The 14794-nt window shown below is 39.7% G+C and overlaps 1 protein-coding gene across 1 annotated transcript in view; it reads left to right on the top strand.

Moving 5' to 3' along the window:
- Window positions 1-14794, top strand: part of LOC149451491 (protein unc-13 homolog C-like) — a gene marked incomplete at its 3' end in the record, with an annotated part of 532349 nt that overhangs the window by 185523 nt on the left and 332032 nt on the right. Inside the window, exons 3-4 of the mRNA XM_089690607.1 lie at window positions 6562-6584; window positions 7108-7172. Of these exons, the coding sequence (XP_089546733.1) occupies window positions 6562-6584; window positions 7108-7172 (88 nt within the window). The remainder of the gene's footprint in view (window positions 1-6561; window positions 6585-7107; window positions 7173-14794) is intronic.

Genomic DNA, 14794 nt, shown 5'->3' with positions numbered 1-14794 from the left:
TCAATGAACTGTAGCTCCCCAGTGCCGGAAGCACTCATGCAGCCCCAGACCATGACACTTCCACCACCATGCTTGACTGTAGGCAAGACCCACTTGTTTTTGTACTCCTCACCTGGTTGCCGCCACATAGGTTTGACACCATCTGAACCAAATAAGTTTATCTCAGTCTCATCAGACCAGTAATCCATGTCCTTAGTCTGTTTGTCTTCAGCAAACTGTTTGCAGGCTTTCTTGTGCATCATCTTTAGAAGAAGCTTCCTTCTGGGATGACAGCGATGTAAACCAATTTGATACAGTGTGAGGCGTATGGACTGAGCACTGACAGGCTGACCCCCCACCCCTTCAACCTCTGTAGCAATGCTGGCAGCACTCATATGTCTATTTCCCAAAGACAACCTCTGGATATGACTCTGAACACTTGCACGCAACCTCTTTGTTCAACCATGACGAGGCCTTTTCTGAGTGGAACCTATCCTGTTAAACCACTGTATGGTCTTGGCCACCGTGCTGCAGTTCAGTTTCAGTGTCTTGGCAATCTTCTTATAGCCTAGACCATCTTTATGTAGAGCAACAATTTTTTTTTTCAGATACTCAGTTATTTGCCATGAGGTGTCATGTTGAACTTCCAGTGACCAGTATGAGAGTGAGAGCGATAACACCAAATTTAACACACCTGCTCCCCATTTATTTTGCTCCACCATTTATTTTGAGGTGACAGCAAATTTACACTGTTATACAAGCTGTACACTCACTACTTTACATTGTAGCAAAGTGTCATTTATTCAGTGTTGTCACATGAAAAGTTGTAATAAAATATTTACAAAAATGTGAGGGGTGTACTCACTCCTCCTCCTGTGAGATACTGTATCTAATGTCCCATTAGATAGATTTCCTTTCATATCCTTTTCTGAAAGTAGAACAGGAAGTATCTCCAAAATGAGAGAGAAATCTCCTCTCAGATAACTGTTACCAGAATGAGTGTTCCTACTGGAAGATTTCCCCTCAACTCCTGTTTAGTCCTCGTGCACATTGGATGTTTGTACAACTGCTGTTTTTGGCTTTTGGCGTTTGTTTCTACAGCTAGTAAACTCCCCAGCATGTTATCCTATGTGTTCATGTACACATAGGCTTTAATCAGTGTTTTTTGGCTGGAATAAACCTAAGAACTAGTGGAGTTTTTTTTAGCTTTAAAAACACTCTAAAGCTGGTAAACATTGACACGTGTGGTAAAATGCAGCAAACCGGTCTCTTTGTGATTTGTACACAAAAAAAAAACAAAACATTTTTTCTTAAACTGCCCAAACACCGGAAAGCATGGCTAAATGCTAATGCAAAAAAAACTAAAATGCGGAAAAACTCACGATTTTGACATAACTTCATTTTCCTAATGCTACCGGCATTTTTAAAACACCCTGTGTGCATGAGGACTTATTGTCAACCATAACATTTTGGATTTTCCACAATTTTCTGCTTTAAAGACAATGGTCAACAGGACAAATTAAGAGGTGAATCTCCCCAGTGGGTACAATGACAGCAATAAACTACTCTATCCAAGAATAAATGCTTTGGCTATTCAGTGATTCCTTATCTGCTTCTTTTGTCTGGTGCACCACTTAGCTGTGTTTGGTGGCTTCCCAGCGAAGAAGCTCTGCAAATGCTGCTCCTCTCTCGTGGTCCTTAGGCTCTTCTGTGAGCCTGAAACTGCTTAAGTGGGATTCAGGATAGAGAGTGGAGGAAGGTTAATGTACTCCTGTTAGGCTAAATGTACCCAGCAATTGCTGCCAAAAATTTGAGAATCCTGGCAGCAGTGGCCCAGTAAGCATAGGCTTGGGGCTCAGTGTCCACGATCTGCACTGGCTGAAGGCAAAAAAAGGCATCAGGACGTAAGCGACTCATGGTTTCTCCATGTATTATCACATAGAAACCCGCTTCTTTGTGATGGGCATGAATTTAAGTAAACAAAATAGTATTTCCAATAGCAATATAAAATATGAAAACATTTAAAAGCATTTTATGTACATCCATTTCTTACAGCTTTTATGAGTACACATGCAAACAGTTAAGACACACAGATGTGCTTATTCAACAGGTAGAAGAGTATTATCAGTATCATTTGGTTTGTAACTTAAAGTAACTCCATTTTTGTTGAAACAAAACAATCCTCCCTGGGTAATTAATGTTCATTGCAAAGGTTTTCACAAACTTTTGTACCTGTTTCTGTCCTGCCTGTTTCTCTTCTTAAGTTTTTAAATATGTCCATGGAACATTGCTTCTTAAATGGGGTTGTCTGTATTCGCTATAATCAGATGATGCACTTTCGTGCTCCAATGAGGAAAGTTGTAGTGTCTGCATCCTGTTAGAAGTAATTAACCCTTATTGAGTATCCCATCAAAAATATAATTCCTACTGCAGAGGATGCCTAAAATCTAATTTGTATCTAAGTTCAGATTTCTGAGAAAATCAGTGAGCCAATCACACAAGCAAGAAATTAAGTTTCTGGGGGCGTTCTGTACATCATCTATGTAGCGAAGGCTTGCAGGTAGCAAAATTTCATTGAACTTTATAGAAAAGTACAGGGCTACAGATTTAAAAGGAAAGGTAATTCCTCTTCCCATCCACCCACCGCCCATAAACAGTGGACAGAAAGCAGCACCAATGCTGGTTAACATACCTGTACTCCAGCCACATATGTGGCTCCTGTGAGGCTCATCATTGCTGCACCCTGTGAGTGTACACTGCTGTCACAGTGCATGTACATAAACAGACTGCAATGGTAGCCAGCCTCAGTATATATGATCACTGCCCCCAGTTTAATAATAAACAGCCGTCACTTGTCCCAATGTCACCAGTGCTCACAACAACTCTGCCATACACCATACCAAAATGTCCTCATCACCATCCTACCCCATACCAGCTCAATGATCACCACCATATGCCATACCAGTGCTCTGTTCACCTCCATACCCTATATCAGCGTCATGCTTACTGCCATATGCCATAATAGCACCCTGATCACCGCCATATGCCATACCGGCTACGTGATCCCTGCCATATGCCATACCGGCTACGTGATCCCTGCCATATGCCATACTAGAGCCCTCACCCATGCCATACTAGAGCCCTCACCCCTGCCATATGCCATATCAGTGCCCTCATCACTACTATACCTCATACCAGCGCCATGCTTACTACCATACCATTACCCTGATCATCACCATATGCTATACCATCTCCCTGATCACCACCATATGCCATACCATCTCCCTGATCACCACCATATGCCATACCAGCATTCTGATCACTACCATACCCTATACCAGCGTCCTCATCACTGCCATACGTAATATCAGTGTCCGGCATTTTAGGGTCTCAACTAATCAGTTTTAAAGTATGTATCCCATAATTTGTAGACTCTATAACATTCACATAGACTAAATAATATACACTGTTTTGGGTTATTTTTACCCATAAAAAGTAGCAGAATATATGTTGGCCTACATTTATGAAGAAAGATTTATTTGCAGAATTTTATAACAAAAAGTAAGCATTTTTTCCCCCAGATTTTCAGTATTTTTCATTTATATAGCAAAAATTAAAAAAACCCAGTGGTGATTATACCACTAAAAGAAAGCTCTATCTGTCCCCCCATTTTTTTTTTTTTAAATTTCATATGGTTACAGTGTTGCATGATTCAATAACTGTAATTCAAAGTGTGAAAGCTGAAAATTGGCCCAGATTGGAAGGGGGTGAAAGTGTCCAGACTTTAAGTGGTTAATTTTGAATATGAACAAATAGTAATGTGCTATAATGTATAGTAACCAACAAGAAACCATCCTGCACTGGTTTGGTTACAGCAGGCTACTGAAAGTTGGTTTCTGACTGCTTACTATAGGTTAGCTGACCATTTGTGAATGTTCCCTAATACTGAATAACATTAGATTTGACTTTACTGCATTTCTGTGGCTAAGAACTTGGTTTTATTTTCAAAGTAGAGCTCATCATGCAGTAGAATGTACACCACATCAGCAGTAACAAAAAAAAAAAAATAAATCTAAACATTCAAATTGTATTTTTATGCTGTCTTTTATGTATACTCTGTATGTCAGCTGTGCCCCCTCCCCCCGCACTTACTTACACCTAGCATTCTGTATTTGTTGGTTGTAATTAGAATGCATCAACGAGGACACCTGTGACCGCATCAGCTTTTATTGCTGATGTAATTCAAGTATGTGACAATTCCAGTCATTTTAAAATGGTAATAATCATCACTGATGGTATACATTTTATGGAAGTAAAGTAATATAATCTGTCAAGGTGACATTTGTATAACAGCAAAGGCATTAGTTGTCAGTACTTGTATTTAAGCATTTTAGTAAATAATAATAGTTTATTGATTGCTAAATAGAAATAAGTAAAATGGTTTCATATAAATTTAAGTCTCTTTAGACTTTTTTCATTCTGTTGAGCATACATAAACAATAGACAAGAATTTTAAGCGTTTGCTGATCTTTACCCTTATACGTATTTACTGGCTGGAGGTACATAAATTATTCCACATGAATGTAAATGTGCCCTGGAGTTCCAGAACAAGGTTCTTAAATAGATTATAATTTTGCCTATTGCTCTTGCAGAAAAATAGGGTAATTGATAAATGCAATTCTCAGAGGTCTACAGTACACACAGTACAGGGGCTCTTGCAGAAAATGCCTGAAGTGTTTTTCTTACATCAAGCAAACAGTCAAATCACCCCATCCTGCTATATATTCTGGATAAGAAAAAGAAAAGGGAAAACTTCATTAAATACTATATGCACTTGTAATTGGGGGTCATTTGGGCATGAGATTGATTTTGCATGAGAATTCTAATCAACTAAGCCAGCTGGGTCTAAAATTTTTTGATACTCACAAGCCTTGTGTTGACCATAAAATGTATTGGGGAAATTAAATAACTGAAATTAATTGTTCAGTATTATTTGGGGTCCACTATTCTTAGCTATGTCATTTGTTCATTCTTTTGAGTTTGAAATGGAACCTGCATCTTTTTTTTGCAGTTCTAGGATAATCACAAAGTTAAAATATTCTGTTTATCAGTTAGTGTGATGATAGCCATTTTGATGAAGATGGTTAGAAAATGTACTATTTCCAAATCCAATTATTTTTATAGAAATGGGTGGCTTGAAACATGGGGGTTGATTTACTAAAACTGGAGAGTGCAAAGTCAGGTTCAGTTCTGCATAGAAAAAAACCCACTTCAGTTTTTTTGTCAAAGCTTAAAGGATAAGTTCATCCCTTGCAAAGAAAAAAAATGCACATCTTTTTGCAGGTTAAAAAATTTGATTTTTTTTTTTTTGTTGTTTTTACTAGGAGCCTATAAAGCATTGCACCTGCGATCCGCAAATTGTGGCCATGCAGAGCTCCTGCACACCTGTCTGTATATCTGTGTGCTTGTACCTCATACAAGCAGGTGTATATACACAGATAGGAAGACAGAATGAACTACCACAGCGCTCAACAGCGCTGTGGTTTTTCATTGAGTCCTACAAGCCGAGAGCCCCAAAGGCTGTCGGGGCTTGTAGTTTTTCATTCACAGTATTCCATGAACAAATTAGTCTTTTTTGAATTGTGACAGAAGATATGGGGAGAAGATCCTCGGTCTACTGCCACAGAGGAATTGGGGGGGGGGGAGGGCCAGCTACGGCGCTGTTACATGTTGCAGCCTGAATATGGTGAACTTATCCTTTAATTGAACAAGCTGAGGTTAGAAGCTGACTGGCTACCAGATTTTGCACTCTGGTTTTAGTGAAAAAAACCCTTATGCTGCATTCACACTTGAGCATTTTGTAGTTTGAAGCTCGAGACTCCAAAAATGCTCAAACTTAAAAAGCAATTGTTATTTATGATGCCTGTTTGCGCGATCAGGTGTGAACAGGCACCATAGAGAACAATTGATTTTGTGCTTTTTTGAAGCTTCAAGCTAAAAAGCACTCAAGTATAAATGCAGCCTTAGCCTAACCTATGTCCACCTGTCTCTGTTTTCTATTATTCTTCCTTCTAATCTCATTCACTCTGCTACCAAATCCAACCCCTACCTGCTACAAACAGCTGAAGCTGAGTAGGTGGCTTTTCTAGTGTCGGGGAAAGGGGGGGGTGGTGACGATCATGAAACATTCACGTAAGACACTGTGTGCCAAGCACAGTCCAGCTGTTTCTATGGAATGCAGTGTCTCTGAAAATTCCTAACAAATACATATATTGAAAAATAGGATATAATCTGTAAGAAACTTTAAAGTTAAATGTTTTAAAAGTTACAGAGCCCCATAAAATTGCATGTGTTTCAGAATTTTTGATTTAACTGTTTTAATAGCCAGTCTTCAGATTTGATGCCCTACACCTCCACCACATTAAAGCATATAAATCTTGTAGTTTTCACCACTGTATACAATGTTCTGATGTGCACTATATAAAGGTACATTCATGCTCATCAATGTGTGAAGCTTCAAGTGAGCTGCTTGGACAATCTTGTATCTAACATCTATCCTCCTTCTTCCTGGTTCTCTTTCAGATAGCAAAGCTATGGATGAAAAGGTTTAAAATCACCTCTTTCCTAAGGGATCATGTCTTGTTAATGTTTGTTTGTGACTTGATCTGTTTGGTTCCTTCATTTTACTTGTGGAATATTGCATGTGCTCCTTCTGGTTATCCATTCTTTTGTTGCCTCCTAAGAACACCGAATGTGCATTGTTAAACAGGATTCTCCTAATGCTCAAAAAGTGCTGAGTCAGCCCTCTATTTTGCTCATGATTATATCTGGGTTAAATGGCTTGGAGGATTACTTATTCAAACTTGTGACACGTTTTTGTATCCATGTGTCCTTTCTATGTGTGTGCTGTTTGTTGCATTGGTAATAGCTACATACTCCACTGAAAGTTCACCAACTTTTAAAGCATATTAAAAGATGTGTAACATATAATACATGTTGTGGCCTGGAGCTGAGCCTGCTTAACATAATTTCATGTTAGGTGTTCTGCGTATGGTTAGTCTTAAGTCATTGAACAAGCACTTCATTTATAAGAAAATATTATCTCTATTTTTCTTTTCTCTACAAAAGGCTCGAATAGTTGGTGGTGGTTCACTGGATGCATCCAAACTTTATGAAATACAAACATCTGGCGGGTAAGTAACTACTTGTCTACTATTCCTAAAGGGTTGTTTTTGATATGTGAAAACGAACAATCAACGCTGAAAACAAGACTTTGTTTTTCTTTTTAGGTGCATAGAAAACAACAGGTCTTTTAAAGAGAGATGATGGGGTTGATTCATTAGGCAAGTAGGCTGTACGCTTTGTAAGGGAATTTTCCCTAAGGTTAGAGAATGTGGTGAAAATTCACCTTGCAAATCATACCTAATCACATATAAGGAAATGTTAAAAAAAACTCTATTTTTGCATTCACACAATTGGATGATGGAAGTCAGCCAAGCTTCACCTCATTCACTAAGCTTAAGGATGCATTCTCTTGCAATGTAAACAGTATATTTTCCTTGAGTAAATCAACCCCAATAACTTGTTAGAGGGAGGGGATGAGAGATGCCGCACACCACTAGCACAGCAGGTAAAGAGAAATGTGAACAGCCTTAGCCTTGAGCCCCATAGCTGATGCATTTCGCCCATCATCGCCCATCATCGCCCATGATTAAGCCCTAATGGGCAGGTTGAAATACATCAGAGACAGGGCTCAGGAGGAGCTCAAGGCTGAGGCCATTCACATTTATCTTTACCTGTTGTGTTAGTGGTGTGAGGCATCTCTCATCCCTTCATACTTCTATGCTTTCTGGATTAAGCATAAGACATCCTGCATCTTTATATTTCTGCGAGACATTGGATCTACTAGAGCACCTTGTGCAGCACTATAAGTGGCATAGAGTATTGTGACCCAGTAACTTAGAGTTTACATTTTTTATGGTATTTATGCGGTTATGGCCATTATTAGCCACGATGTTTGATGTATTTGCTCAGTTGTGTGTGCCACTTGGCTGTTTTACTAGATCACTAGATCCACTGATATTAGATAAACAGCATATTAAAAAGATGGTGAGGCTCAAGCTATATTTAAGACAGGATACATGGCAAAGGATAAAGGAATTTTCCATTTCAGAATTAACACCTTTTCTTAAACCAAGGGATGAGTTTCTTTTTTCAACTGCATCTGACACTACATTGTCCTTTTTTGTAATTTTTTATTGTGTATCTCTTTATATCACGTTATTACACAACTGCTCCAATTATTCCCCTTTTCTGACCTTACAGAGAACAAAGGGTGTATGAAAGTCTTCCTTGAAGGATGGGGTGTGAAGAAACTACAACAGGGAGGGGGTTACCTCCCTTATCCTGTAACTAGGGCCTTAGGTACATTGCCATTATTAGGCCTGTTTCAGGGGGATTTGGGCTTGGGTCAATGGAATAAAGTAACTTACTTGCTGGTGCATTCCATTTGTATTCAATAGCAGTTTGAGAGGCTTCTTCATTCAGAATTTACTGACAAGTGCATTGGCTTGCAGGAGACCTCTTTCTGATCTTCATTTGACAGACATCTAAGCAGCTTCAAACTTCTTTTGCATTCTCATTGAGTTTTATGGAGAAGCAAACAAAAGCCCACTAATACAGACTCTTAAATGCATTTTGTTTTACTATCAGAGCAGACCTTCACAAAATACATTTTAAATTAGAAACATGCTTGAATAGTCAAATAAGATGCAGTTGTGGAGATACAAGTTTGTCAACTAGAACAACCAATGGGAAGCTGAATACAAACTGAGTAATTTGGTATGTATACCTGACACAAACTAACTTTACAGTAGCCATAATTCCTGTCATTACCAGATTACAGATATATGACAAATATTTTTCGGTCATTATAGGAAACAATGTGATCAAAAGGAAAGAAAAGCAAGATTTAGCATTCCAATTAAAATTCACACTTTAACCAACTCTGGCTTTAAATCTAACTCCCAAAATAATTTTAGACTTCACAAAAACATGCCAATCAAGCTGTCTTGTAAAGGAAACTCCTGCTGTAGTCTAAATCTTATTTTTATAGATCTGTCACTAAATGTTTTCTAATGCAGCACCTGTTCCATAAAAATATTCAGTCTTTAATGTGCAGGCCTGTATTTAGACATCATGTTGCCCAAATGATGGTGACCTTTTGTACTAGCTCTGCCTTTTTGTTGTTGATTATTTTAGTAAAACATGATGCTTTAGTGGCACGGTACATGCTGGACAACATGGGGACACCATGCTATCTGCTTTATAATACAGCTTCCTTTAACTGTGCAGAGCAATAGATGAGAGAAGTTAGAAATGTATTTGTTTCTTGAACTATAGTGAGTCTTCTGACTCCTTTCTCCTGCAACCCCTGTCCTCTACAGTTCACATGCTGACCTAATGTACAAATACATGCTGCTGAATGACAGTCTAAACAAGTACTAAATCAAGGTATTATGTGAAGCACAAGCTCAGACTTGTAAATCAGCAGTGACCATTTCCATTGCAAATTTATTTTAGCCCATTGTAGTGAAAGTAGGCACAACTTACACAAGGGTGACAATAGTGCTCTGATCTCAGAAGCAGTGCAACATCATTGCCACACAATCACAGGAAGCTGCATTAGTTGGACTTCATTGGCAAGATCAACAGGTATTTGTGGGACCTCACAATGTGTAACTGTAAGCACATTTTTTTAGCCAGAGGACATAGCTCTACATTAAGCCACAAATGTCCAGAGGTGATCAGAACAAGGGAATAAATTAAGAACAAATATGACAGTTTGTATATGTTGAGGCGTGGGTCTGCCCCCTTTAATGTTGCTGCCTTAAGTATTAGACCATAAGGGCTTTTTTTTGTAAACACATGCGTTTTGTTTATATTTGAAAGTAATGTGACAAAGTGTCATAAATTGTTTACCATGGTTCTGATATTGTGCCAGTTTGCTGGAAGATGCTGGGGCACTCAAATATTTGATACAATCAAACAAATAGTATTATCCTGGGGCGGACTGACCATTTGGAAACTCGGGCACTACCCGAGGTCAGTAGGGGGCCCCATGAGATGCCCCTGGAACCTTTTTCATTGGCTTTTTTGAGTTTGGGCAAGGACACAGGGGCCCCATGATCCCCTATTGCCCGGGGGCCCCATGAGTTGTCAGTCCGCCCCTTGTATTATCCTATATTATATTATAGGATTACACATGCTGTGTTATGTTTCTGATACTCATTTACCCTGAGAAAGCCATTTGAATAAGTGACAAAACATCTTCAATAATACATAAGAAGTAGTCCTATTGAATGTGACTAGCTAGTGTTCTGAACAGCTTGTGGCCACTAAAGGACAAATTATTTAAAAAACAGTAGATTGTTAGGGCATGTCTTTTGTGTGTCATGCTACGCCTACATTGAATCTATTTATTGACATGCAACATTATTCTAGTAATTCAGTAAAAGATCACAATGTATTGGGTTCGTCTTAGCAGCCCACTAACATGTTTTAAGTACCGTATTTTCCGGCGTATAAGATGACTGGGCGTATAAGACGACCCCCTACTTTTCCTGTTTAAAATGTAGTGTTTGGGCTATACTCGCCGTATACCCGTCTTCCAGTGCACACCAGTGGGAAGAATCGTGCCCCATCATTGGTGTCAGTGGGAGGAATAGTGCCCCATCATTGGTATTAGTGGGAGGAATAGTGCCCCATCATTGGTATCAGTGGGAGGAATAGTGCCCCATTATTGGTGTCAGTGGCAGGAATAGTGCCCCATCATTAGTATCATTGGGGGGAATAGCACCCCATCATTGGTGTCAGTGGAATAGTGCCCCATCTTTGGTGTCAGTGGGAGGAATAGTATCCCATCATTGGTGTCAGTGGGGGGGGGGAATAGTGCCCCATCGTTGGTGTCAGTGGGGGGGAAGAATAGTATCCCATCATTGGTGTCAGTGGGGGGTGGAATAGTGCCCCATCATTGGTGTCAGTGGGGGGGGAGGAATAGTGCCCAATCGTTGGTGTCAGTGGGGGGGGAGGAATAGTGCCCCATCGTTGGTGTCAGTGGGGGGGGGGAATAGTGCCCCATCGTTGGTGTCAGTGGGGGGGAGGAAAAGTGCCCCATCGTTGGTGTCAGTGGGAGGAATAATGCCCCATCATTGGTATCAGTGACACCAATGATGGGGCACTATTCCTCCCACTGAGACTTGCTTACCCCTGTTCCAGTACGGTGCTGCTGCAGCCAGCATATGTGGTTGCAGCAGCACCTAAGCACGGCACCTTACCTGCATCTCCACTCGATTTTCGCGGGGCCGCTCAGCTCCGCCTCCTCGCCGGTGATTGGCCGCCTGTGTGCCTTTCCTGAGCTACAGTTCTGGCGGCCAATCACCGGTGAGGAGGCGGAGCCGAGCAGCAGTGCGAACATCCAGTGGACGAACCGAAGGAAGGAGCAGCCGCGCTTCCTGGACCGGATCGTCGTGGGACCGGAGCCAGGTAAGAGACAGCAGCCCCTGCCCACCCCTGTACTTAGTGTCCCTTCTGTTGGAAGGGGGGGGCGGCGGCACCGCGCCGCCCCCCTAAAAAGTGTCAGCATGCCGTTACCGGCGTATAAGACGACCCCCGACTTTTGAGAAGATTTTCAAGGGGTAAAAAGTCGTCTTATACGCCGGAAAATACGGTACTTTCATGCCAGTGAAAAGGGGATTTGAGTACTTTCTGCTCCAATCTACCTTCAGATTACCTAGAGATCCCCAAAACTCCAGAGACCTGTTAACAAATACTCAAACTAACGTAGCACATTTCTTTATACTTCCTGACAGTGAGGTTGCTAATTGTATTTGGCAACCAGTATGAAGAGGTGGTAGGAGATGAACTAGTTTTAAACCAGCAAACTGTGTGGTTGTTAATTGACGAATAAAGTGCCAGGGTTTTGGGGATCTCTGAATGCTCTGAAGATTAATTGAACTAGTTATCAGGAACCTAGGGATGTCTGCTTTATGAAACCGTGTCAGCCTTAGAAAGAAAGTGAGCATGCAAACTCATTTTATTGGTTTTATTTACCTCTCAGTGTTGAGAGTAATCTTTAGATTTTAGGTCAACATATAACTTCTGGTGCTGTTATGTTGGAACCCCAGTCTTCCTTCTAGATTTTGATTTGTAAAAGAAGAAACAAAACTTAATTTAGAAAGGGAACAAAACCAAAAAAGACAATCAGAGGGATCTCCTTCATATAGTGCTTAATGTATGTAATAACCCAGAGGGTGACCTAACCCACCATACTGGACCGACAGGCTAAATACTACTCCAAAATTTGAAAGCATAAAAAATATACAGCATTGATGCTATAGCTTTTCTTCAGTTTACTGTGAAAGCTCATGCCAGTAGTGTGATGCTTAAGGCTAGGTCAGTACTTTAGTATACGGGGCACCAAGGAGCACAAACATTATGTTGTGCCAACCAAGCCAAAATCCTATTTTCAATCAATCTTTCATATAGTAATGACATTTTTTTTTTTCCAGTTAATGCAGGAACTACATTAGTTTGCCAAGCTATAACTATTTATAGCACAGGTAGCTGTGCTAAAAATAGAGTTTGATTTTTAGGAGAAATAAATAGTGAATCGAATAATTGAATTGTGTATTTCTCCTAAATGTATAAGGTAGAAATTTTGTCTGCTAAACCAATATTCAGAAGAATAATTTTTTATCTTCTATGATTTAGTAATTGTACTGCAGCTTGAAACAAGGAAAGACCAATTTAAAGGACACCTATAGTCTTTTAAATGCTTTTTAGGTATACATGTGAAAGAGAACAGCTTATGTAAATCTACTTATCAGTGTGTGTTAATGATTCATAACCATGTATTTATGGCTTAGTTTTGTAGTTATTTTTGCACATGGGGAAAGCCGTATTTTTGCAGGCTCTGCTTCTAATGCTTGGGTATCATATGATCCACAGCTGGGGAATTAGAAGTCTTTTGTTCATGGCAGAAAAAAGTTTATTTTTTATTAAAAATATTAATAAATTGTTTTGATTTTAAATAATTGGGCCACACACCAATAACATGTAGAGAGTTCAGTCAATTTTAATGAGTGTGCAGATGGTGCGTACAGCACACTCTGATGGCCTCAGGTTGGAGGTTTTTCAGTGTGTGCTGTACGTTCCATCTGAATGCTCATTAAAATCATCATTGGTGTGTGGCCCAATCCTTTGGATTCATATGTAGCATGGAATGGTAGTGAGCTCCTAGGCACCTGGTTGCACTGCAGGAATATGGAACATTTTTTAGGTACTTTGGAGAGCGGACTCATGCATAGATTAATTGACAATTTGATTCAATAAAGCTGAAATGTGGTTATGAAGTGAGAATTTTAATATTATGTGTACTTTAATAGAATAAAGACTGATGCCTCTAGGATTCAACCTGATTTTAACTGTCTTCGTGGAATCTACACTAGGAAAATGAAACATGCTATCTGACTGGTTACTAGTGGAAGCATGGGGATCTTTGGCTACACAGAACTTCTGCAGATGCAGACACTTAATCCATGTAAGCATTACTCCAGGCTTTTTTTTTTTTTTTTTTTTAGCAGAGAGGGATGCACAGTACATTGACTATAAACTTCCTAAGGGCCTGTGTTGAAGAGCTTTGGCTTGTGTTGATGGCATCAGCTTGACATTGGTTTGAGATGCTCCTAGCTTTATTCAGAATTTACTTAAAGGTGCATTTGATCTGTAGATGACCTTCTCCTGACCTGCATTTTACTTGATTAAAGAGGGTTTTGCATTCCTACAGATTTGTACGGGTAGTCAAAACCCATCTGATGCTAGTAAAAGTCCATTGACACAGGTCTAGAATATTCTGGAGTGTATTTTTAGCAGGCCTTGTTTGCCCATCACCTTCTTCTATGACATAGCTGGCACAAACATTTGAAAAAGAAAATGTGAAATTGCCATTGCTGGAACAATGGAAGTGTATGCTTTGCCCAGAGTATCGTTTCTGTGAAGATAGCCATGCTGTAGGATGACGTATTGTCCAGACTTCTGTTTCTGTAAAGGACTAACTAATGGGCCCTTAAAAAACTGAGGAAGAAAACTGTTTTCTTTAATCACATTAAATGTGGATGTAATTTTCATTTCACTTTGAAAACATTACAGTTCGCTTATCACATCTTTCCTTGTCTTTAAAATAATACCACATTCATTGCTTGTTTTATGGCTGTTGTCTTTGGCCTTGTGACAGTAAACATTTTACTATAGCTCATGGCACATCTGACTAATAAAGTCTTATTACTAAGATAAAATTCTAAGTAATGCTTCATACATGTTTAATAAGAGTTTCTACTTCTACGTTTTTAGCATATATTATTTGCAGTGATAACAAGCATTGGAGTTCACTGGTAATGGGTAAAAAGAGGCCTGTAGTCCCTTGTATTAATTTGGCTTTGGGTTTTGAAAAGCCCTGAGAGTGTATAAAACAGCCCACCGTGTTTTACTGAATTTTTAATGTTTGCCTCATGAAGTATGTATTCTCTGGAAGATATGCTAAGTTAAGTTATGTAGTCTATTAAGTGAATAACCCAGAACTTAATGTGCGTTGTGTGGTCAGGCATAGTGAAGGGATAGATCTCTTGTTACTGTAGGAGCATAAACTAAACAAGCAATGCTCGCTCACCAGTGCAAGTATGTTTGTTTGTTTTGCTACACCATTAGCATTAGATCACCTCAGTGGCGTCCCAAGGCAGGTGTGGGGGGTGCGGTCCGC

This window comes from Staurois parvus, unplaced genomic scaffold (assembly GCF_062004578.1).
Source record: "Staurois parvus isolate SC_StPar_1 unplaced genomic scaffold, SC_StPar_1.0 ptg000536l, whole genome shotgun sequence".
NCBI classification, from domain to species: Eukaryota; Metazoa; Chordata; class Amphibia; order Anura; family Ranidae; genus Staurois; species Staurois parvus.
This window is presented reverse-complemented; position numbering and strand designations above follow the sequence as displayed.